This window comes from Lycium barbarum, chromosome 3, assembly GCF_019175385.1.
Source record: "Lycium barbarum isolate Lr01 chromosome 3, ASM1917538v2, whole genome shotgun sequence".
Taxonomy (NCBI): Eukaryota; Viridiplantae; Streptophyta; class Magnoliopsida; order Solanales; family Solanaceae; genus Lycium; species Lycium barbarum.
In genome coordinates this window covers 147,384,322-147,409,672 of record NC_083339.1, presented here as the reverse complement: position 1 = coordinate 147,409,672, position 25,351 = coordinate 147,384,322, and the positions used below count along the sequence as shown (strand labels likewise).

General features: G+C 33.5%; 3 protein-coding genes across 4 annotated transcripts; 1 reads left to right on the top strand and 2 right to left on the bottom strand.

Moving 5' to 3' along the window:
* Positions 1-901: 901 nt before the first annotated feature.
* LOC132633483 (coatomer subunit zeta-1-like) lies at positions 902-5,561 on the bottom strand. The gene is made up of 6 exons (XM_060349930.1): positions 5,404-5,561; positions 4,697-4,856; positions 3,715-3,862; positions 3,537-3,614; positions 2,207-2,291; positions 902-1,150 (listed from the first exon to the last, which is right to left on the bottom strand). Exons 1-6 carry the CDS (start codon positions 5,425-5,427, stop codon positions 1,091-1,093), a joined length of 555 nt encoding a protein of 184 aa, XP_060205913.1. The 5' UTR covers positions 5,428-5,561; the 3' UTR covers positions 902-1,090.
* Positions 5,562-7,282: 1,721 nt separating this feature from the next.
* On the bottom strand, positions 7,283-8,586 carry LOC132634384 (EPIDERMAL PATTERNING FACTOR-like protein 6). The gene is made up of 2 exons (XM_060350642.1): positions 8,165-8,586; positions 7,283-7,810 (listed from the first exon to the last, which is right to left on the bottom strand). The coding sequence occupies exons 1-2, from the start codon at positions 8,282-8,284 to the stop codon at positions 7,568-7,570; spliced, it is 363 nt and encodes a 120-aa protein (XP_060206625.1). The 5' UTR covers positions 8,285-8,586; the 3' UTR covers positions 7,283-7,567.
* A 9,132-nt stretch (positions 8,587-17,718) lies between these two features.
* On the top strand, positions 17,719-23,693 carry LOC132634383 (IQ domain-containing protein IQM6-like). Of its 2 annotated transcripts, XM_060350639.1 has the most exons (8): positions 17,719-18,430; positions 18,534-18,648; positions 19,104-19,169; positions 19,990-20,078; positions 20,204-20,291; positions 22,004-22,234; positions 23,078-23,179; positions 23,287-23,693. In XM_060350639.1, the coding sequence occupies exons 1-8, from the start codon at positions 18,330-18,332 to the stop codon at positions 23,401-23,403; spliced, it is 909 nt and encodes a 302-aa protein (XP_060206622.1). In that variant the 5' UTR covers positions 17,719-18,329; the 3' UTR covers positions 23,404-23,693. The 2 variants fall into 2 exon arrangements, with proteins under 2 accessions (XP_060206622.1, XP_060206624.1); XM_060350641.1 differs by lacking the exon at positions 19,104-19,169.
* The last annotated feature ends 1,658 nt before the right edge of the window (positions 23,694-25,351 follow it).

Sequence of the window (25,351 nt, the reverse complement as noted above, 5' to 3'; positions counted from 1 at the left end):
CGAGAATCTAAACTTTCCGGACGAAATTTAATAGAAAACGACGTTTTTTTGGGTGTGGGGACCACCTTGGTATCGTCTCCAATGGTGTTTTTCAATTTATTTTTTTGCCACTGGAGGGACCAGTGGTGGAACCCGACGGGATTTTAGTTGGGTGATATAGCGCAATATTTTACTGCGCTATAGGTGAGAGAAAAAGTCCTATAGCGCAGTATTTTACTGCGTTATAGGTGAGAGAAACATTTGTATAGCGCAGTAAAATACTGCGCTATAGCACTTAACGGCTCCGTCTCCATTAAGTAATAGAGCGCAGTATTTTAATGCGCTAAAGGTACTTTTGTAATATTTTTTTTTGTTGGGGTATTTTGATTCAAAATGATTTTTTTTGGGGGCATTTTGGTTCCGGACTCCAAAAAACATAACCACCTCACTTAATCTTAAAAAACAACATGGTCGAGGAAAGATATTTGTCGACAACTAGAGACTTAGGCTATGACTAGTCAACTGACAAAATCCAAAAAAAATCTCAAAAAAGTTGTATAGAACGCTTTGATTTCAGGGCGATACAGGAAGTTACGGTTCATCAAAGCATCTTCTATTTCTCAGACCAAATGCACCAGAAAATTAGCTCCTGGTTGATGATGGCCTTGTCAAGAAGAGAAATATTGTTGTTTTGCACAATTCTTTTTAAGAGAATGTTTGTTTTCCCGAAGAATTTGCTTGTCAATGAAATTCCACTCATAAGTAGGTTCACAACATGATCCAAATTCCATTCTCATCGAGAGGTTAAGATACCAGTAGAGTCCTATTCGTCTCTTTAGGTTATGAAATACTTGATGGTTTGTTTATGACTTATTGTTCTTATAGTGAGTTAAAAGGAATGGATTAAAGAAACACATAATAATATGTCGATCCAAATTGCATAATGGCTGGCCTCCACTTACTCTAGTACAGGCAGTAGAACATTTTGAAATGGTTTAAAATGAACGACTCTACTGATACGCAACATCACCATCATAAAGAAAAATAACTACAAAATAGAATCACAAAGAATTACGTCAAAAATAATTGCTCTAGCAAATTCGAAGAAAATTCATCTGAGAAGTGATCTTGTCAAATGTTCGCGCGCTGTTGCCAAAGCTTGAGTAATAGTCTGAAAATTGCAAGACACATTAAGATAAAACAAATACTTCAAATAAACAGAGAAAGCCAAGATGATGAACATTTCAACTAAGTTGTTTGAGAACAAAACTAGATACATATTTGCAAGAAGTCTTCAAATCAGTTCAGCCATTGGATACATTTACTGTTTGGTTTGGATTCCTTCAACTGATTAATATGCAATAGCTTCTTATTTAAAGGCTATGCTACAAGAAATTCACGCTAACAAGCTAACTTGGGTGGTTGGGGGGGGGGGGGGGGGGGGGAGGGGGGATGCGCTGAGGAGTAGTTGTTGTAAAACTTACTATAATCTAACAAAAAATGAATTTACTATGAACATTACCAAAGCAGTTGTTTTTTTTTTTTATGACATAGGAACCCGCAGCCGCTACCCTTTGGGTGCGCACAGGGTAAACCCAGCTCCTGTGCAATAGCTCGCAAACCACACAGGAGAGGTAACCCGCACTAGGCAAGCCCCGTGCGACGAGCTCGACCCAGAAGGCAAATCCCCTGCTGTCGTTGGCAGGGGTTTCGAACCTAAGACCTCCATTATGAAAGCCCCATGCTCAACCAACTGAGCCACCCTTGCGGGTCAACGCAGTTGCATTCTTTATGAGCTAAAGAAGGCGCCCAGGGCATTTTGGGACGATCTAGGAGATTTCTAACTACAAACCTAGTCTAGAAAACATTAACTGCAAAATGGTTCTAGCTAAGCCTAGAGTATGAGACGTTTTAAAACATTGCCCACTAGAAAATTTCCGGTGCCCCACTGCCCCTTTCAGTTTCAGCCCAAGCAACATTATAGACCAAGAATGGCTTGATTTTCAGACCTTTGCAAGGGATGTTTTGTGTGTGTGTGTGTGTGTGGGTGGGTGGGGGGGGAGGGTGTCGTTAATTACGGGATCTATTAAGCCTGTTATCTGTCCTATAATCCATAAGATTGATGAACCTTTATAAGAAGGCAAGGAAAGGTAAATTGATTCTACAATCCTAACAATTATACCGCCATTAAAGTATGATTCAGCAATAGAAAGAACATGTTGCTTACCTGTTCGGACAAGGGTGCTCCATCATCCATGTTATGACTGGAGACTTTTCCAGCAATAACATTACCATCAGTTTCTAGCACCATCCTGCAGCATACATTCCAAAAAACCAAAAAGTTTTAGTAAAAATGTCGATTGTAGAAGTTGGAACAGAAGGCAACAATGCAAAGTGGTTAATAGGATGAATATGGTACTTGAACCATAACAGTAATAGTAGTTGTTAATTATCTACTTTGTAAAAGCTGGCGGACAACTAGACCAATAAAAGTATCCTATGACAAGAGAGCTAGATTACAATCAAACTACTGAAGGAATTGTATTTGAATAAACACTCTTTCGGTTCACTTATGAAACGAATGTCAAATTCCCAAGATAACAAAACCCGTTATTCCATCATGGCAAAAAATAAGAAGACAATAAAAACCGGCAAACTAAAGCTTGGATTACGGCACAATGGAGCAAAATTTCCTGGTGACAACAGCATAGAATAAATTTATTCTGCTCTGCAGTGAGCTAATTGTTTACACCCTCCAACTAGCAGCCAAGCGTTCAGCTTTCACATGAAAAATCTGTTTGTTTGATTTCCATAAGATATGCCCAAAAGCTGATGAAAATGAGCATGTCTGTCTAATAAGAAGTATGGTACTCTACCTTCTCCGGTTCTCTCTTTATTTTCAACTCTTTCTTTTTCTATATAAGGGAAGGAAATGCAAAACTACTGAGGGGAACCCATATCCATGGCCAAGTCAAAAGCACATTGCAATACTGTCCTTGGTTTTACCTATATAGGTGATTTTATACGTGTACAAGCATTATTTAGTTTTTGCAAGAGGATTTTCTCCTTTACCTGAGAACCATTTAGGTAGGTAAGAGAGGTAATGCTGTTTCGGGTGATTAAACAAAATGCATCCACAATGCAAGCCACTGTCCAGTCCTACAAGACTGTGGACGGACAAATGTTAAACAATGAGTTTCTTATATTCTTTTCTTTGATAACCGAGAAATTCTCCCGTGCCAGTGTCGGTTCGTAACTAGGAATTTGTTATCTATCTGTACAACAAATAAAGACCCAATACTCAAGAGTAACTACCATGGAGTCTCCTGTAAAAAGTCTGAACACATATTTGCACAGAGGATTCTCTTCAACTTCATTAACGCAGGCTAAATTCCTATTTGCATTTACACTCAACTCCAAAGCATTGCGCCAATTATATCTTGTTTTTATATTCTTTGGCTTGAACAAGTAATAAATTTAATATTCCATGACAACAACAAAACAAGAAATGGAAAGTGAAATACTGGGGAAAGCCAAAGACTACATGCTAGACTTACCCTCCATCCACAATCTCATCAAGGCATAAAAGAATAAGATCTAAGTTCTCAAGTGCCTCCCTCTGGTCAACGTTATTCCTGAAACAATTACACGGTGGATTAGTCAGCAAATTTGCACAGACCAAGAGATCTCAATTCTGAAATCACGGAGAATTTTTAAAGCCTTTACTAAAAATACCTTAGGAGAAGGGTAACTGCATCAAAGAAACCCTGAAGTACAGTGGCTAGAACTAGTTCATTTTCCTCATCACCTCCAGTGACAAAGAAGTGGAGGTCTTGCACAAACTTGTAAACAATAATGTTGTTCTCAAACATTGTTATTTCAGCTGCAGATAGAAAATTTAAAAGGTAAGCCCAAACAAATTAAGCACATTCAAAATCAAACCTTTCACAGTAGCTAGAGAAATCAGAAAACCGACAAAAATGGTCCTTTATATTTGAGGGTAGGTTCAAAATAGTCCCTTAAGTATGCACTTAACAATTTTGGTCCTTTAAGTTTGCCAAAAGTTAACACTTCTAGTCTCCAAAAAATATTTACGAACTCTGCCAGTTAGATGACGGAAACGATGGAAAAAAATGATTTAACTATAAACACCAAGAAGGTCCCATCAAATCTTAAAATATGCAACACAAAAGAACGCTAACACTAAAAGATATTAAAAATAGCAAAAATTACACCTCAAAAGGCTGCACACCAAACTCTAGAAATAAATTAAAAATAGCAAAAACTACAAATATTGTACCTCTAAATGTGAGTTCCCTCTAATTTCCTTTTTTTCATAGTTCCCATCGAATCTAACCGATAAAGTTCAGTAAATATTTTACGGAGACCAAAAGTGTTAACTTTTGGCAAACTTAAAGGACCAAAACTGTTAAGTGCATACTTTAAGTAAATATTTTACGGAGGGTAAACTTAAAGGACCAAAATTGTTAAGTGCAGACTTTAAGGACTATTTGGAACCTACCATCAAACATAAGGGACCATTTTTGTACTCTTAGTGAGACGACGAAGAACATCAGAAAAATATGGTTATCACCAGAATCCACCGGATACTGAATAAGAAAGCAAATGCAACTGTATTCCACAGAAGCATGCTAAGTAGAAATTCAGACACGAAGATCGAAGATCATTCAAGCGAGAATAGATCTCTAAGCAATACCTTCGGTCCGAGCATTTGTCTTTTGAGTCTTGGTGAAAATGGACTTCTCAAAGGCAAGCTTGGCGCTGTTAGTCGGCCAGTCATCAGAATAGTATTTAACAGCTACACGCTTCCCTTCCGAATCCAAAAGAAGTATGTTCTTTATCACAGGACAAGAATCCTACACAATCAAACAAATCACCATTCACTCACATCAGGCAAGTACCAAACTACTCCCTCGTCCATTTTTACTTGTCCAGTATACTAAAAATAGATGTCCACTTTTACTTGTCCAGTTTGGAAAACCAAGAGTCATACCTATTTTGCCCTTCTTATTAATTATTCGACTGTTAACTTCAAGGAATTGTTAGTGGATGCGCAACTTTTAAATCATGCTAGATTGATTTCAATTATTGTAAAATTGTCATTTTATTTATTGCGAAGTCAAACATGGACAAGTAAACATGAACGAAGGAAGAGAGTATATTATTAAACCGTGATATGTGCTTCTGTACCGAGTGAGATCTAATTGATTGAAATCAAAAGGCGATTAAATTAACAAATGATGGTCATCGCACTAAAACAGAAGATTATCAGATAATTGAGCATTGAAATATCAGATCTTGCGAAAAAAATGTAAACTTTATTGAAGAATTCTTATTTTAGTAGAAATAAATCTTGCACAAAACAAAAAAAAAGTGCTAGAGATGAAGAGGAAGAAGACGTACGTGATTTAGAAGGAAACCGGCCATTGATGAAAGAAGGATTCACTACGGTGAAAATTTGAGTGCTGTTTGTGTCGGATTTGGAAAGTGTGGGGGCTGATTAGAATAAATATTTTTTGGTGAGGCTAATATTGGGCCGTTAATGAGGGTTTAGCGTGATGAACCTTTTGAGAGTTCAATCAAGCCCAGCCCATATCATAGTGTAGCAATTGCACTCGATAGCCCATTCTTAAAGCTGTAGAGTCTGTTTGAATGGGCTTAAAAAAAACAGTTTTTCAGCTTATAAGCTAAAAAAAAAAAACTTTTTTTTTGCTCAGCTTATAAGCTGCTTTAGATAACTTAAGTCAAACGGGCTCAGTTATTTTTTTTGACTTATTTTAAGCACAAAATGACTTTAAACTGGCCAGCCAAACACTAAAAAAAAAAAAATGTTTTCAGCAACTTAAAAGCCAATCCAAATGGGCTCATATTCATTTTTCTTAAATTATTTAACTTGTAGCCAATTTGGTAAACTCTTTCCTCCTCTTCGACTTCAAAAATTTTGCTCAGTGTTCATTAACAAATTTCATGACACTAATGGGTCGTTTGGTAGGTAGCCAAAATTATCCCTAGATTATAATTCCGGGACTAATTTTTCCCACCTTTTGGGATAAGGTGGGATATCCCACCTTTGGCATTATGCTTCGTTTTCTACTGTGTTTGGCAGGAGGTATATACCTCTTGCCAAACACAGTACAAAAATGAAGCATAATCCCAAGGGTGGGATATCCCAGCCTATGCCATACACCAAACGACCCCTAAGGGGTCGTTTGGTTTAAGGACTCATTAGTCCCGAGATTATAATCCCGGGACTAATTTATCCCAGTATAAGTGGGTTAAGAAGGTATAAGCTGGGTTATCTCAGCACTAATTTTTATACCATGTTTGGTATAAGGTATAAATTTATCCGAGCACTAATTTATACCTTATACCAAACATGGTATAAAAATTAGTGTTGGGATAACCCAGCTTATACCTTAAACCAAACGACCCCTAAGTGTTATACGACTAGAATATGTAATGTTCTTTTTGTTCCAATTGTTTTAGTTATCTTATTGTAAATTCCCTTAAATTTCTTTATAATTTTGACTAATTTTGTGCTAAAAAATAATAAATGAAGTTGAGGTATTGTGGATGAGGGGAAAATGAGTAAAATGATATTCATGAATAATTTAAGTTTGGATGGTGAAATAAATAATGTACCATGAGTGAAATAAAAATGAGGTGGAGGTACTATAAGCAAAATAATTGAATGAGTTATCAAAGTTCAGATAAGATAAGAGTCCGAAGTTTTGAAATGTCAAACCAAACTCTAAATTTGCTAAACCTCATATATTTTATTATGAACTTAGGCCCGTTGTCTGAAGTTTATAGCTTCATACGCGGATTCTTCAATTTCAGTTTCTGAAGTTGATGTTGAAGGCACAAACTTACAAAAATTAATATACTTTGGCTATGAAGATCCTCAAATCGGCTATTTTGCACTTGCCCCGTCTATATTTGTGAGGCCCTAGGCATTTCTTTTTCTTTATAAATTTTGTTTTAGAGAAAATTATAAACAAAGGAAAAGTAGTGCTTATTGATTTGCTCATAGATTGATGAATCTATCACTCTTGTGTAGTTGATGAATCATGTTGATCAGGCCCATCCCCTTACGTTTTGACTTTGACATAGGTTGCCACTTCACGAGTCAACTCGTATAAACATGACCACAAAATTTATGTTTTAAACTACATTTTGAATCCTAAGTTAGCTAGTAGTAATTCTAATGTAGTTACAAAAAAATTCAATGTATCTTCATAAAAGATGTATATATATTTCATAGTAGTTAATTATACGAAGAAAATACATAAAAGGACTACAGTAATTAGGAAGCCATTGAGATTCAAATTACAAATTGACCACTGAATTTTTCCTCAAGATCAAACTAAGTGTCAAAGCAGCATTTGGAGTAAATAAACTAACAAGAGTAAATTTAAACCAAGAGTTAGAAGATTAAACCATCCATGAAAACTGCCTTACTCTTTCTTTTTCTACAAAAACATCTAATAACAACAAAATTTCTTAAGGACCCACTATACATAATCTTAACTCATACAACGTCAAAGTACTCCAATTTAGCGTAGGACTAAGGAGCGTAAAGTGCAGGCCCGCACTTGCATTTCCAACCTTCAGGTTCGTAATTAGTGTACTGAACTCCAACTCGACCCGTTTTAGTAGGTACTTGTATGGCTTCACAAGGCATACATCCATAGCATTTGTGCTCACAACTTGGTGGACTTGATCCTAGCATTACCTTCTCTTCTTTACTCACACTACTATTTTCTTCTTCTTCCTTCACTTGTCCTTGTACTTCAGTGCTCATACTTCCCTAGGGGTAGAAGAAAATTGAAAAAAAAGAAAAAAAGAATTTGTTTAGTACGTTTCAATGAACTGATTAAGTGCCAGTTTGGCCGGGGATAGTTTGGCTTTTTTTTCAAAATAGTATTCCGGAAAATTGTTTGGACATAGAATCGTTACAATTTTCACTCCAAATCATTCGCAAAATTTTAAAAACAGCTCCAATTTATATTCACGTCTAAACACAAATCCAATATTTAAATACTCCGCCATTTTAAACTTGAAAACAAATACTTACTGCCACTTTGTTTCAAATTTCACAATTCTTATGTCCAAACGCCCCCCAAGAAAAAAGAGAAATCAAAGACAGGATTTTGAGAGTTACCTCATTTGTACTCAATTTGTTCCGAAGAGATTGTTGATTTGGTGCCAAAGGCCTGCTTCTAACACAGGCTAAACAAAGTGCAAACATGATTAAGAGAAAACAGCAGAATTTACCCTTCATTTTCTACTTGCACATCAATGTTTGTATATATGAGGCAGTGAAAGTCTTGAAAGAGAAAGAGACAGAGCTATCAGACAAAAACAGAGGATCTAGAATAATTGAAGATTGATCATTTGGCCCACTTCAAGTGTGTACATATCATGATAGCTTTATAAAGGAAGCAAAGGAAAAATAGGAGGCTCAAAATTCTCAAACTCCCATTTACCAAAAAGCTCCTTGGATTTCTCTAAGCCTCTCTGTAAGTTTTTGTATCGGTAAAAACGAAATCTTTACTTCTCAAACAAGTGATAGTATTATCTTTTCCTGCATTTTTCTGGCAAAAAGCCTACAACTTTACAACTTTTTTTCCTTGAATAATAGTATTAGTTGTACTACTAGTCTTATTTTGACAACTCAATTCACCTTATGATTAATCTATTTTCTTTATTTCTTTTCTTGTTCCTTTATGTACACGTTGCTTCAAATCTTGAAATGAAACTGGAAGTACCCTTTTTAGGTTCTAAGTAAAACCTGAATACAGCAGCCTATAGAAATGGCAGGTTAATTAAAAGGGAAAATTGTGGGTGCCTAGACTGCAGAGCCACCTATTCCCTCTTTTGGTCACATTCTTGAAATTGGACAAGCAAAAAAAATCTTTCTTTAAATTTTTTTCAGTTTTTAAGTCAAGAAATAAGTACACAGAATCAATATCTGATAAATTCAGTACCAAAATGATTTAAATCTGTATTAGTAAACAGAACTTAAACAATAGGCTGAATACATAGCCAGCCCATTAATATTTTGTGGCAAATTTTGAAACTTTTTTTTTTTTGCGTTTGTTTTCATTCATATATCACGTAGTTAAGTCAACAATATAGTAATATATTTCATCTCCTTTAATTATACGCATTCTCCTCAATAAGTCGTAAAAACCCCAAACACTTTCTACTTGAGGTTGATGCGTATAATTAAAGGAGATGACATATTTATGTGGTTAACTTAACTACCTAATAGACGAATGAAAACATGCAAACCTTTTTCCAAAATTTGAACTGAAAGTGTCTAATTGGAACAATTTATTAGGAGTTTAAGTGTTCAATTAAACGAGGGATTAGTTCGAGTGTCCAAATGGAATATCCTAACAAATTTAAAGAGTTCACTATATATTAAGCCTAAACAAAAAATGTATAACTACTTAGTAGTTAACTACTTTCATAGATAGGGAAGCACTGTGACCCAAAAAGTTCTTGTTATCCAAAAAGAAGAGCTTGATTTTCTATTGGACCATGCAAAGGTTTCTGAATTTTATTTTACCAAAGAAATGAAGCCTTCCATTGACTTTTTTACTATTAGGCTAAAGTTAAACTAAGTGAAGTAAGTGCAGCTGATTGCAGCATCAGCATTGAATAATGAGTTGCAATAAATAATGGAGAAGAATGAGGAGCCAATAATTAAACAAGCTTTTCTTTTGTTTGGTTCTTTTAACATTTGAGGTAAGAACTGTGAAACCAAATCTGGGAAGCAAGTACATATAAAAGGAAAGCTGATAAGTACCATTCAATGCACTGTTTTTCATTTTCTTTTGCTGTAGTACTAGCTGATGAGTGGCAGTGAAGTAGCATGTCCAGACAAGTCAGGTAGTAGGAATGTAATATAACAGCCTGTGTTTTCTGGATTCAAGAAATTAAAGTTTATTGAATTCTTGATTATTTATATCTTAAGTGGATTTTTAAACATAAATACGTGATTAGTCAAAATTATTGAATTCTACCAAATGCGTAGATGAAGTTGTAACTCGTCTAAAAGATTGAAGTTAATAGTAAGCCAATAACCAATTTGGTCAGTGCAATTGAGGGATGTTGGTGGAGTTAAAAGTATGGATTAAGACAGGTTAGTTAAACAACATCATGTATATTTCAGAGTGCTTGTTTCATTTTGGGACTGTTTATGGAGTATTATTTTCATTGACGTCAATCAGTGAATGATTTGATGATACACTGTGGTTTCTGTCATTCAATGACCATGCTTTCTGTGTTCAAGATTTTGAACAGTTTAATATATTGGGCTTAAAATATGCTAACACCTAAAAGAGAAAATTATAGTATAGGTATTACAGGCCATACACCAAAAAACTTTTTTCCTTATATGTTGATGCATCTAATTCATTTATCCAACTAGCTACCCATCTGGTCCCAATCAAATTCTAGCTGAAATTTGTGGTTTTGATCTTTCTTTATGCCTACTCTCACTTTCGGGTACAGTAAAGGAGTGTGTATGAAGTAACAAAATGACGATTGTAAGTGGACCAGCTGGACAGATGCGAAGTCATGAATTTTTGTTACTTTTGGAATATTTATTTACTAAATGACTTTTTTCTATTTCTCTTAGGAGTAATTTATGAATCATTTAAATTATAATCTAAAGATCTCTTTTGAGCAAACTGAAAATTTTATGCATAACATTAGAAGTCGATCTAAAGTTATGTAAATAGCAAATGTTAGACAGTAGTATAATATTTTATCTGCAAAGAATGAGCAATGTATGAGCAAAAATGTTATCTGAAAGGGAATTTCTCAAAGGTTAAATTTGCACAATTTTTAAAGGGACAAAATCTAAATGGGGTGGCTTAAAAAATGGAGTGTTTGCATAAATCAGCCGTATTAGTATACTATTCTTAATTTGGCAAGCAGGCAGCTGGAGTAACTGAGTTGGTTAGAGCGTGTGGCTGTTAACCACAAGATCGAAGGTTCAACCCCTTCCTCTAGCGAATGTGTTTCCTTCCTTTATTAAAGGACATTGAGAGGTCCCCAGCCAAAAGAAAAGGTTGAAAAAAGCCCAATCTTGAGCCTATACACACCCCAGCCTATTCACTACAAGAAAAGAAAAAATTGACCTTTGTGGCGACTTTAAGTCGTCACTAAAAGTCCGCTACAAAAAAACAGGAATACATTTTCTATACATATGATACACTTTCTATACAAGAATCACATAGTTTATATACATATATTGAAATTAGTTAAAAAATGAGGAATACATTTTCTATACGTATGATACACTTTCTATACAAGAATGATACAGTTTATATACATATACTGGAATTAGTTGAAAAATGACTAGAAAATGAAATTATTTTGAGAAGGCTAAAATAAGATTCTTGGGCTATCAGATGTCAATAGTTTCACCCCAATGGCCATTTGTGTCATTTTCCCTTATTTTGATCTTTAGAAATGTTATTCGAACCTCAAGTTGGGGTAAGGTCTGCGTACACTTTACCCACTCCAGACCTCACATTGTGTGATTTCACTGGATATGTTGTTGTTGTTGTTGAGAGATACTACTCAAGTCCATGTTGCTTTATGCAGGATTTGTGTCATTTGCACTGCTATCCCTATTTTGTGCTAGTCTTTAATTTTTGTCCTTTAAAATAGAACTTATGTCTATAAGGAAAGTTATGCATCATAATATCCTTAAGTTATGTCAGCGCCTTGAAGAACTTATGCCCATGTCGATCAGTCCAATTGAAGGGCAAACCATGCAATTACTTAGGAAAAAAGAGAGTTGGGAAATGTTGGGTTTGGGGGATGCAAAATAACATTTTTTTTGCACGGAATTCCCTTCAAAGGCGTTGGTCTTTAATTTTTGCCCTTCACTTAAAAAAATGGTCGAAAATACCCCGAGGCTTTGGGTTCGAACCCGCGCTCAGTAAAAAAAAAATTGCAAGGCAAGGCTTCGCGAAAATTTTGCGAACTTGCCCTCAGGCAAAAGTTTATCTTGTAATTTTTTTTTTACTCTACTGGAATTCTACAAGAAATAGGCCTTAAGACCTAACAGATCTAATTTTGCTAAGAATTTCTGTGTTGTGAAATTATGATTTTTCAACTGAGTCGGAGTTCAAACCCAAAACCTCGGGGTATTTTAAACGAAGGGAAAAAATTAAAGACCAACAATTTGAGGGGCAAAAATTAAAGACCACCCCTGAATAAGGATAATCATGCAATTGGGCCCGATAACATAGATTGTTTTCATTTTTTTGCGCGGATTTCCCTTCTTCTGGGGTGGTCTTTAATTTTGCCCTTCGCTAATACTTCGAGGTTCTGGGTTCAAACCCCAGCTCAGTAAAAAAAAAAAAGAAATTTCGCAAGGCTGAATTTTACCTTCAAAACACTACCTTAAGGCAAAATTCTAAACTGCGATTTTTTTTTAATTTTTTACTGAGCGAGGGTTTGAACCCGAAACTAAGCGGTTCTAACTAAGGGAAAAACTAATGACCACCAATTTAATGGGCAAAAATTACAGACTTCCCCAAAATAAGGGAAATCCTGGGAATTGCACCATTGTTTTTCGAAAACTTGGTGTAGCTTTTTCTAAGAGGTAATTATTGATAATAACCATCTTTTAATTTGTTTATATTAAGTTACTACAGTGATTTTGTAAATTACCATTTGTAGCTACACCAAAATACATAAAGTAGGAGTGGCAGAAGTGGTTATTGGGCAAAGCCCTCACCTGCTCGCCCAGGTTCGAACCCGGCCAACAACATTTATTTTCTTACATATATTCCCTATCTTATTCTCTTTGTATTTGAGTGTATTGTAAGAGGCTTTTGCTTAAAAGTAAGCTACAAATTGTAATTTGAAAAATGATAGCTAATAAGATCCTCATAAAAGATAGTTATATCTATAAATTTGCCTTGTTTTTCCCAAAGGCCCAATAAAGAACGATAAAGCCTCAAATTATCTCCATGCCAAAATTTGTACATCTAATTTTTGGAAATTTACTTATTCGTAATTAATTTTTTTTTTGGTTATTGATGTTTTCTCTAGAAAGAATTTGTTCTTCAGAAACATAAAGAAAAGATTGCACATTTGACGTGAATATTCTTTACACGACCACTGGAATAGTTCAACAATCTCTTTTTGTGAAAACAGTGAAATAATTCCTTTGAAGAATTTGTTTATGGAAAATGTTTTATTCAGATCATTAATTAGTCTCTATATAACGTAGCAAGTCGAAATGGTCATATTGTTTTGTATAAGTAACATAACAAGAAAATAATTTTATTACACTTTTAAACGATGATGATGAATATAACTTAACTATTTGACACACATTTTCATAGCACAGGTCTAATAATTTGACACTCATATTTTTCTTGGTTTTTCATTTGATATTCGGTTTCGGCTTAGGGCTCACCTAAATTTGTTTTCATATTAGAAAGTCTCATTGTTAAGTTAAAACACTTCTAACTAAAAATGATTCCCTATTGAGAACTCAAACTTTAGATCTCTAGTTAATGATGGAGAAATACTTATCATTTCATTACACCCCTTGATAGTTTTTTATAGTCAAATATTGCATTAAACAATTAAAAGTTAACCTATAATACTAATTCACTATTTTAATAGATAAATTTTGAGCATATACTATATCAATCATGGATTTGTCCACTACACTATCAAAATTTAGCTATAACAAAATAGGCACAATATAATTGGTCGAGAAGTCTGACAAATAATCTTGATACAACTTTTTTTGATTAAGTCGAGAAGTCTGACAAATAATCTTGATACAACTTTTTTTGATTTAATGACATCCTCTATAAAAGCGAAGTACGCTTCTTTCTGTCATTTGAATTTTATCGAAATCATCCAACGGACATCTTCGTGAAAATTTATCAATTGCTAAAGTTAAATAAATCTTCAATTTCAATGCCCTTTAGCTTATTTCATTGTGTTCGTAAAAGATTTAATTGCAATTTTATCAAAGTCATAAGAACGAATACTCTATGCGCAGGCAGCACTTTGCTTTTTTATAACAAGGAGAGTTATAAACTTGTAATTTTTTTTTAGTTCTTTAGTTATTCATCTTGAATTTTCATTTGCTCAAAATAAATCTCGTACGGTCAACTAATTGTTAGATTTTTAAAAAGGAGATCATTTTGTTAGGGTATACATTATTGCAATTATTATTATATAAAATTATAATTATTTGAAGTACACACTAAAAATTGAGAGTAAGATACCTAAAGAATAGAAATTAATCCTGCGCAGGAAAGAAATTAAAAATGAATATTTATAAAACTTGCATTATCATTTTAAAATGCAAATTTCATATATTTTCTTTAAATTTCTGAAGAGATCGTGTTGTACTTAATAAAAGAAGGCTTTGACAGAAATATGTAAAATTCTCCATCGGCCTCGACTAAATGAGACTCTCGCGTAGAGGCGCAGTCATATGCCTTTCCGTCTTTTGCTTACCTTTTGATATTTTATTAAAAAGTTTCTCAAATAAATTCTACATTATAATAATATCAAAGAACTTTATATACTTCATGCGCTAATGTTTTTCGAATTAATTATTTTCTTTAAATTTGTTGATCAATTCTATTAAAAATATGAGAGGTAAACATAAGGAAATTTGGGGAGAGGAAACGGGTTCAAATGTTGGGGGGGGGGGGGGGGTATTCAACTAACAATAGACCCAGAAACAGGTAAATGTTTTAGCTATGACAAGAAAAAAGATCGTATAGAAATAGCTAAATTCATTGTTTTTGATGCTCTACCATTTTTCTTTCCTTCGGGTTTTGGTTTTGTTACTTATATTCAACGTTGTTATAATCCGTTGTTTGAGGGTACTCCTAGAAGTACTTGTAGATCGGATATTATAGATTTATATAAAAAATATAGATTTTATTTGCGCCATGTATTTAATTCTTTAAATTGTAGTGTTTCTCTTACAGTCAATTTGGGTCTTAGTCTTAACAAGTTAGATTTTTTTTGCTATTACATGTCATTGGGTTGATGTAATTGGGTGATGCAAAAAAGAATTATATCTTTTTTATATGATGAAGGGAAAGGTCGTCATGACGGAAATTTTTAGCGGATCCAATGTCAACTATTATGAAAATTCTTAACATTTATAGAAAAACACTTTGTATTGCTTTAGATATTGCTTCTAATAATACAAAGGCGGTTGGTCTTTTAAAAAGGAAATTAAACCCTCCACTAAAAAATATTTTTCATGTGAGATGTAGTTATCACATTTTAAACTTGATTGTTAGGGATGGTCCTGACTATTTTGAAGATTCTATTCAAAAAGTTAGAAATGCGGTTGCTTTTCTTTTATGTAATGCTAATAAGCAAAAAATGAGAAATTTTAAGAATTCTTGTTTGCATAATGGCCTTAGACCTAGGAAAATTCAAGTAGAAGTTGACACTAGGTGGAACTACACTCACATTATGTTACAACAAGCATGTGATTATAGGATTCTCATACAACAAGTTCACAACCATTTTTAATATGGATAGTTATGATTGGTTAAATATTACCCATTGAGAAGATGTTAAGGAATGTATTAAATTTTTATAAATTTTTTATAATGCAACTCTTACTTTTTCTAGACAATTCTATCCCACGGTAACCGAAAATTTTAGCCTGCTTAGCGGAAATAACTAGAGTTTTACATAAGTATAAAGATAAATCCGGTTATCAAGCGACTATTTTTAAGATGACAACAAAATTTAAGAAGTATTTTTTCCCATCCCAACTTTATTTATATTGGGTTCTCTTTTAAATCCTTGTTTTAAATTGTCTTATACTAGTGCATTGGTTGCTCAAAATTATAACTATTTATAAATTGACGAGGAAGTTGAACCATCTTTAAATGAAACCGAGCTCGCGATTGATGCCGAGTTTAGAAAATTTTTTAGTCATTATTCTAATTTGGAAGAAAGTGCTACACCTATTGCTCCACGCCATAGTACTTCTCGAAGTAGCAAAAAGGGCTTGTCGGGTTTGTCGAATTTAAAAGTTTTACATTCACATCTAACTCCTCCTCATAATGCAAATTTTGATGAATATCACCTTTATTTGATGCATCCAAATGTGGATATCAACCAACTAGATGATTTGGACGTCTTAGCATGGTGGAAGAGATACAAGCGAGTCATCCGGTACTTTCAAGAATGGCTCGAGATATCCTTACGGTTCAAATATCAACCGTGGCTTCGGAGAGTACAGTTAGCCAAGGAAGACAACAAATTGGAGACCATAGACACTCATTATCCGGATTTAGCTTGCAAGTACTAGTTTGCATTCGCGATTGGATTAGATCGGAGCGACGCAACCAAAACTTAGAAGCGATGCAAGGCGAAGAGGAAGAGATTGAAGATTTGATAGCAAGTGGAATAGACCAAATGAAAGACTATGAAGATATCTCAATGACCGAATATGATATGGTGGATATTAGCCAAATGATTGACACTTTTTGATTTTATTATTCTACTACTTTTTTGCAACTCATGTATTATTTGCAAGTTAAAAAAAACTACAACTTGCAAATAAATGTTATCCATGAATGAATAACATATATGGCTCATTGAGCTTTCTTCTATTTACTTGTGTTCATATTTATACTAGATATACATAAAATATACTAAGAATATACTTATAATATACATCTATTTAAATTAAAAAATAGAAAGTTATATGCTTGGAAAATAACTTAAGTTATAACACATATAACTTAAACACCACACACATACACACACACACACACACACACACACACACACACACACACACACACACACATATATATATATATATATATATATATATATATATATATAAGTAGCTAAGCATATAAATTAAGTATATTTATATTATAAGTATATTCTTAGTATATTTTAGGTATATCTAGTATAAATATACTTAAGTTATAGATAGAAAGTTATTACTTAAGCATATAACTTAATATATATACATATATGTTGTTAGTTAGTAAATATATAAAATTTAGTTATAAACTTATATAACATATATAAATATACCTACAATATACTAAGAAATACTATAATATACATATACTTTACAAAAAATAAAAAATGCTTTTTTTTTACGTTTAAAACCTGCCGGTTCCGATTTCCAACTTTCCAACCGGTTAACCGGTAACCGATGGCCGGTTCCAATATTTTGATCGGAAACCGGCCGATTTTCTAACCAGTTGCCGGTCCGGACCGGTTCCGACCGATTAACAGGCTTAGGTAAAAGTCAAGTAATGAAGTTTCAATGGCCGAGAACAAAAGGTAAAGAGTCAATAAAAGGACTGACTCATAAACTTGCGTGGGAAAGATCAAGCACTTTACACAATAATTTACATTTGCATATTTCCTATTCTTTCCGTCCCATTTGAATTATCTTAGTTTAATTTAACATAAAGTTTAAGAAATAAAAAAAGTCTTTTGAATCTCGTGGTCTTAATTTAAAGATGTGTGTAGTCCTTTAAATATTGTGGTCTTAAACTTGCCATGTAGAATATTGGGATTGAGAAACTTATTAAAAATAGAAAGATGCACTCTTTTTGGGACAGACTAAAAAGGAAAGTAAAACACTTAAATTGGAACGGAGGGAGTAATTTGTTTGAAGGTTGTCTAGTTTGGGGAGTTAAACAACTTTTTATTTGACTTAATTTTAAACATAGATTTTTCAAGTATTTTATAATAAAATTTATATATTTGAAAACTAGATAAAAAGTAGTATAAATCTGCATAATTAGTAATTCACAATATATGAAAAGTGTTGGAAAAAATCATAATGAAAAAAAAAGAGTTGTTTGACTCCCCAAATTGGTCAACCGTCATCATTCTTTCATTTGGTCCACATGAAATTAAGAGGAAAAGAAAAAAGGAAGTTTAGAGATGGGAGGAAAGATCAAAGAAATTAAGAGGAAAAGAAAAAAGAAAAAAATAAGTTTAGAGATGCGAGGAAAGATCAAAGATATTATAGCAGAAAGTTCCTTAGCTCCAACATTCCTCCATTCATAGCAACCCGTTGGAAGGATCAAAATATAATTCAAAGGTCACGTAGAATAAGTTGCTAACTAAACTTCAAGTCATGACTTTTAATTTCTTTCAATCACCTGTCTCTCTATCTCTAGCTCCTGTATTGTCCCCTAGTTTATATAATCGACTTCAATTAATTTGGGATATTATTTGTTTCCAGTTTGACGAGTACTAACAACTTATATCAAGTTCAATTAAGAATATTGAAGTGAAGAAAAAGGAAAATGGAAGCAAATCAAAAACCCAATTCAGTAGGAGCTCTACTTATTCCTACAATCATGCAAACTCCAATGCCAGATTCTACAGTTCTCCTTGAAGACCTCTTGTTAGTTTCTAATCTCTATCACTTTGTTTTCTAATTCTCGTTTCTGTATAAATTTTATCAAAGCAATTTGAAGATCATTTCATTAATTATGATAATTATACAGGTGGAGGGCATTAGACTTTGCAACTCTTAGACAAAGCTCTGTCTCTTTTTTTGACATTGCAAAGACAGAGTCAGTAGTTTCGCGTTGGAAAAGGGCTAAAATCTGGGCTTCAAAGGTACATTTAGATCACTCTATAATAGTCATGTATGCACTCATGCAGTCGTGCTCTATAATAGCATTTCACTATAACCATCAAGTTTTTTTTAGACCCGATTTTCGTGTTATATATGTTATATTATATGTTTTCTATAACAACGTTTCACTATACCAACTAAAAATTATTCGGAAAAGCAACGTCATTATAGATGACTGGATTCTTTGACATGCTACAATGGAAAGAAGATTTTAAATCATTGTTAAGGATCCCGGGTGTCAAATGAGCGGGTAATTTAACCCCTAAAATAGATCGAATTGATATGTGCATTGGGTCATGACATGCTCAAATGTTTATTTGAGTCAAAATTAACGGTCAATTAAATAAAATAGTAAGTACTAGATTATAACCCAATTCGCTCAACTCAAATTCATTTATAATTTATTTGTTTGTTTTTTTATAATTTATTGTCGTAGGTTGGAAAGGGCTTGTCAAAGGATGAGAAAGGCCAAACACTAAATTACAGGCACTGGTTAGAAGCTGTAAGTGTAAAAATGACTTATATAGCACCAAATTTAGCCAAAGATCTGTGACGGACTTCATATTTAATTCGTCGCAATTATTTTTCAAAGTTTCTAATTTTTTAAACAATTTTGTGACGGACTATTCATAGAGAAATCCGCTGACTCTTACCGTCTTACGTCAATTTTTAGTACCGCAATTTGTAACGATTTCTTTTTAGAGATTTTTACACTCTATACCAATTAGGTTAAAATAATTATCCGGTTTAGTCACTATTTTTTTACCCGCTGTACCGGCTGCCAGAGAGGTCTTCTCCTTCATCCTCTCGACTATATCACCGAATCTCCATCGGAGAGGTCTTCTCCTTCATCCTCTCCGCTATATCACCGGATCTCCATCGGAGAAGTCGTCTCCTTCATCCTCTCCCTTGTACCACCGGAGAGGTCTTCTCCTTCATCCTATCCCCTGTACCACCAGATCTCCGTTATTATACAATTTTATACTATGTAGAAGTGTGCATAAACACCTCTTAGGTATATACACCTCTTGTATAATATTGTATACCTGCGTAAAAGTGTGTATAAACACCTCTTATACTTTATTATACACTTTTATACAAGGTTGATACATTGTCTACAATAGGTGTATAAATCTGTATAATGTTGTATACCATGAAAAAGTGGCTATGCAGATGTAATTTTACGTTTATGTAATTTCTTATGCTGGATTATACATTATTGAAATTTCCCCTTCTTTTTATTCGTAGTTAATTTCTCGCAATTTTTATTATTATTGTTATGATTATTGTTTTCCTGACAGCATTTTTTCATGCAAATTCAGATAGATCCACGCCACCGGTATGGCGTGAACCTAAATCGTTATCATGAAGTGTGGTGCAACAGCGAAAGCTCACAGCCATTTTTCTACTGGTATATATAGAGACTATACAACACAATTAAAAAAAAAAAAAATGTTGATATTCTTGCAGCACGCTCAATCATACTATAGTCACTAGCTACTTATACTTTTTCTTCGTGCAATATAAAAATTACAGGCTAGATTTTGGTGACGGAAAAGAAGCAATTGCCGAGAAATGTTCAAGGAGTGACCTACAATCGCAATGTATTAAGTATCTCGGACCAGTAAGCAGTTTTTTGCCAAACAGTCTCATCATCCTATGACCCCTAAACAACTTTAAAGTGGAATTATTAGCTCCCTAGGTACTGAGGTGGCAAAAAGATTGTATCTCACTGTCAAAGAGAGTGAGAGAAGAAATGAAAATATTTAAAATTTATTTTATCTCCTTTGTTGGGTTTCTCAACCACCATTAACAAATGAAGCATTGATGCTTTTCAACAAGTTTGCTTTCAAGGAACTCAACCTATGAGTTTTTAGCAGATTAATCGCCATTGAATAATCGAAAATTTGTCGAGCACCGCCATCTCTCTCTTCAACTCCGGCTACCCCTTTGTTTCTTTGATTTCATCTCCTCTTTGTCCCTCGAAACCCAAAAGATAAAATCAAATAAAATTCGGATCAATCGAGATGATGGACGGAAATGTGAATTTGGTTTTTCAGATGATTTAGGTTTTCTCAATGGAGTTTCTGCTAATTTAGTTTAAAAGGGAGTTTTTGAGATGTTTTTGTTGGATTTTAATGTGCGATCCTCTACGTAGTAAATGTCTAAATTGAGAGGTTGGGTGTTAATGGTGGAAGAAGGTATAGAAAGAGTAGAGAAATAAAGAAGAAGTAGGGAAAATTCTGAAGAAAAAAATTTAATGATAAATACAGTGTTAGGCGCGTGTATTTCACCCCTGGACATAAATTTGGTTTCAACTTTTTAAGGAGGTAATAATTTCAATTTAAAATAATCTGGGGGGTCATAGGACCTGCAAAGTTGAAGTTGAAGTGATTTCAACTTTTTTTCCCAATTATATATATATATTGATACTGGTACACAGTTTTCAACCATCAATATAGCTTAATTGGCAGTATTAATTAGATTGGGCAAATTTGTTTGGGTCAAATTAATAAATGGATCATGATCCGCGCAAAATTTACTTGGATAAAAATGAGTTGAATCAAATAACGGATCATAATCCAACTCACCAAATATGACATAACCTCTTCTAAATTTTTTCTTTTGAAAAAGAAAAGTGAAAGTTAATATATTTTTCTTAAATTATTAGCTTTAGCTCTTTCAAAAATTTATAAAATTCTCAATTTATTTTCGTTTGGGTTTGAGTTGCATTTTGACATGCCCAGTTACACTACTTGGGCATGTTTTAGTCCAATAGTTTGATCATTGATGAGTCATTTCGAGCTCAACCATTATGTTAATTAAGTTAATAACGGGTTATAATCCAATCCGTTTAAACTTGGGCAAGTTACTAAAAAACGGGTTGATTTTAGTACCTATTGTTGCTAATTAATATTTATCATAAATGTTTACCATACTCACATTATAAATTACTTAATTGCATAAATATTTTTTTCACTACTAAAAAATCACTATCTTCCCATTGAAAAATCTTCAATGGCTATTTCCTACTGAATGTCAGTGGGAAAAACATAAATAGTAGAGTTTTCACACAGAAATTTATAAAGTTTCTCAGCGGTTCAATGGGAACCTGTTTCCCATCATGCATTTTCCCAATAAGATTGTTCAGTGGGAATGAGATGGGAAAATCATGTTTTATAGCACAAATTTTCTACTAAATGTCAGTGGAAAAAACTTATTTTTCTATTAGTGTTTACACCACGTCAATAATTAAACTCTAAAACTAAACATAACTTGATTCGGCACGTACATTTACGAGTACCAAAATGTAATTTGTGCCTTTAATTTGTGCAGAAAGAGAGGGAAGCATATGAAGTAACTCTAAAGAATGGAAAATTTATGTACACCAAAACTGGTGTTTATGTGGACACAGTTGAGGGTACTAAATGGATGTTTGTGCTTAGCACCTCAAGGACCTTATATGCTGGTGAGAAGCAAAGACATCATTTTCACCACTCCAGTTTTCTAGCTGGAGGTGCTTCTCTTTCATCTGGAAGATTGGTCGTCTCTAAGGGAGAGCTCGAGGTATGTACATTGCATATAAGAATTTAACTTATATCCTCATACGATGTAAAATACTTTTCACTATATAACTGTTTAATTTTATCGACAGTAACAAGTTATAAGTTGCCCTTGTTTTTATTTGGATAATTATGGTCATGTCTTGGTCAGCTTGCATGTACCGAGTAACTCTACCCATCAGGACACCAAGATTTAATTTCGACCGATGAAAAGAAATCACTTAGTATTTTTATTTAAAAGAAAACCAAATAGAAAAAAATTTGTTGACGAGTGGAATTTCTTACATGAACAAAGTAAAGTCTTTCAGCTATATGATACTTTTTTCCAATATAGAAAGCAAATAGAGGAAAGGGCATGATCAGAAGAATTATGTGAGATAAGTGAATTAAGTTGAGGTATTCTCGATTGATTGAGACAAAATGACTCCTAAATACAATTTGACTTCGTCAAACATGCACGAGTAGTTAAAAAGTATCTATTGAAATTTAAATCTGGGACCTCATGGTTCTCACAGGCAGTAACCCTCTGTGACTGCCCTCTTTCACAGACTACCAATCTATGTTTGTTATAGAAATTACTTGTAATTGATTTTCAAGTCACCTGATAGTACATTATTTTATACACTCAGTGTATATATAATAGTTAAACTTGTTGCGTGTAAGCAATCAGTATGCTTTAGAGCTTTGGCATTTTTCTTTCTTGAAATTGCAGTAATATAGACAAATAAATTCCTATATAAAGAAGAATGGAAATTCCCATATGGTGACAGATTATATTTTTTTTTTAGGTTCTTGCAACATATCATTTAGTTGTTTATTACTCCTCCTCATTTATATACGTTGACAGGCTATATGGGCATACAGTGGTCATTATAGGCCAACAGAAGAGCATTTTGAGGAGATAATAACCTTTCTTGAGGAGCACCATGTTGACCTCACCAATGTTAAGGTCAATTATAGAGTAATTTATGCTATTTTAAATTAGTTAATCTGCTAAATATGGATTAACGTGAGGGATTAACTAACTGTAATTTCCTTCTTTTTTTCTTAATCCAGAAATACGCAATAGATGATGACACAGTCCCCAAGTCAAAAGTTTCAAGCCTTACAAATGAATCAAAAGATGATGGCACCAAAAATTCCACTAATGAAGTCATTCCACATGCTGCCTAGCTCAAGGATTAAAGAAAATCCTTTTGATTAGTTCAATAAAACTCTTATCTAAGATTAATTTTGGAAGTTCACTAATATTGTTTGATTCCAATAAGAAGTAGCTGCAAAGAGAAAATGCAAGCAGCTTCATGCAAACAAAATAACGGGAAACTATGAACAAAGAATTCTTTATCAACCACCGTCTACTTCACAAATCATTACGCAAATCTTTTACAACAAAAATCAAATACGACATTAGTGCACCACGTTAATTTAGTACCTTCAGCTGTTCAAGAGAGAAATATATTTTGTTTCCAACACATCTGTTTGTTTTCTTATCCAAACGTATATGTTTTGCCATTAAATTCATAGGCTTAAACAGTTTACCCCTATCTGGAGATGTCCATGAAATTTGCATTCAAGATACAAATTAAAATCGAGTTCATTTCAATCTTTGTTTGGTTACATGAAATTTGAAATCTTAAAATTTTGAAATACTGTAATAAATGTCACCAGCAAAAAGACCAGATGTAGAGGGGGAAAGGTCAGCTGATTCAGAAAATGCATTGCCCATTTGACAATATTTTAAGTAAAACAATAATCAATTGGAAATATAAAGGGACATGCTGTGATTTTCTTCCATTACTTTGTACTCTCAATAATCGGTGGAGGGTGGTGGTCCAAGAGGAGGCAAATTAATATGCACATAGTATAGGCTAAAATTAAATCATACGCATAGAGTAAAGATTAAATCTGGCTCACTTTGGTTTAATTAGGCCATATGGCATATAATTTTTTTTGGACAAAAAATGCTAGTTAAAAATAAAAATTCATAAAATAAACTTCGGTAGTTTTGATGGGCAATTTTGAGTCACTTTAATAACGATAGAGATAAATTTGACTTCAATAATGATAAAGATAAATTCGAGATTAATTTTTTGAATCACTTTAATAACAATAGAGATAAATTCGAGATTAATTTTTAGAGGATATTAAAAAATTTCATGTCGCATCGTTCAAGAACAATCTCGACTCTTTTTTGTATATAAATGCAAAGAAATTATAACTTTACCGACGAACCAAATAATACAAGAGCAACAACTATTTGCAATGATGGTTGGAAGTTGGAGTGACCGAAGTATACAGATACCCAATTTCGGGATCGGCATTTAAGCTATACCCATAGTATGTAAAAAATTGCAAGTTTACCTACTTCAGAACAAACTTACGCATGCAGGGTCTGAAGTCTTGTATGGCTAAACGCCAGACACATATGACTGAAATTCAACCATTTTGCTTGAACTTCACCAATATGTGATTGAGTTATTATTATTTTTTCATGAACTTCAGTCGTTTTTGTCGGAAATTCTTATATAAATTTCAAACATGTCAAAGTCTAACTTCAGACACTGCATATCCGAATTTATTCCGAAATAGATATACATGCAAACAACAATTAAAGAATAAATACTAGGGGTGGGCGTTCGGTATTCGGTTCGGTATTTTTGAAGTTCGGGATCGGTAATTCGGTAATCGGTAATTGAAAATAGATACCAAATACCGAACTTTCAAACTTCGGTTCGGTACGGTATTCGGTAATACCATATTGAAGTCGAAGTCCACTGTATTACATCACAGGAACTTCACTGCTTAAGGTGTCAAACAAAAAATTGATTAGGTTGAAGCCTTCATATACACACAATTTCATTAGGATATCAGAGGCAATTACATTAACTGTCTTCTTTAGAAATGCCATAAACAGCTGAAAGAACAGAAATACAACTATCCTTGTGGTGAAAGTACTTTTCATTGTACAGCTTCCATTACATTTGTTCTTTAGGAAGTATAGGGGGAGTGAGTAGAAAATCTAGGATTGTCAATTATGCAAACTAGCCCTATCTGTAGTAAACCGAAGCTTGATTAGCCACGCATACCAAAGGAAGATATAAGATCAGAAATGCATGCACCT

What these genes read in the sequence shown, in the direction of transcription:
- LOC132633483 (XM_060349930.1), bottom strand. Translation starts at nt 5,427, where the DNA reads ATGGCCGGTTTCCTTCTAAATCAC. An exon ending in CCGGTTTCCTTCTAAATCAC is followed by an intron (nt 4,857 to 5,403) that starts GTACGTCTTCTT and finishes TTGATTGTGTAG; the next exon opens with GATTCTTGTCCTGTGATAAA. An exon ending in GACAAATGCTCGGACCGAAG is followed by an intron (nt 3,863 to 4,696) that starts GTATTGCTTAGA and finishes TTCTATCTGCAG; the next exon opens with CTGAAATAACAATGTTTGAG.
- LOC132634383 (XM_060350639.1), top strand. Translation starts at nt 18,330, where the DNA reads ATGGAAGCAAATCAAAAACCCAATTCAGTAGGAGCTCTACTTATTCCT. An exon ending in TCACAGCCATTTTTCTACTG is followed by an intron (nt 20,079 to 20,203) that starts GTATATATAGAG and finishes TAAAAATTACAG; the next exon opens with GCTAGATTTTGGTGACGGAA. An exon ending in TTGACCTCACCAATGTTAAG is followed by an intron (nt 23,180 to 23,286) that starts GTCAATTATAGA and finishes TTCTTAATCCAG; the next exon opens with AAATACGCAATAGATGATGA.
- LOC132634384 (XM_060350642.1), bottom strand. Translation starts at nt 8,284, where the DNA reads ATGAAGGGTAAATTCTGCTGTTTTCTCTTAATCATGTTTGCACTTTGT. An exon ending in ACAAATTGAGTACAAATGAG is followed by an intron (nt 7,811 to 8,164) that starts GTAACTCTCAAA and finishes TTCTACCCCTAG; the next exon opens with GGAAGTATGAGCACTGAAGT.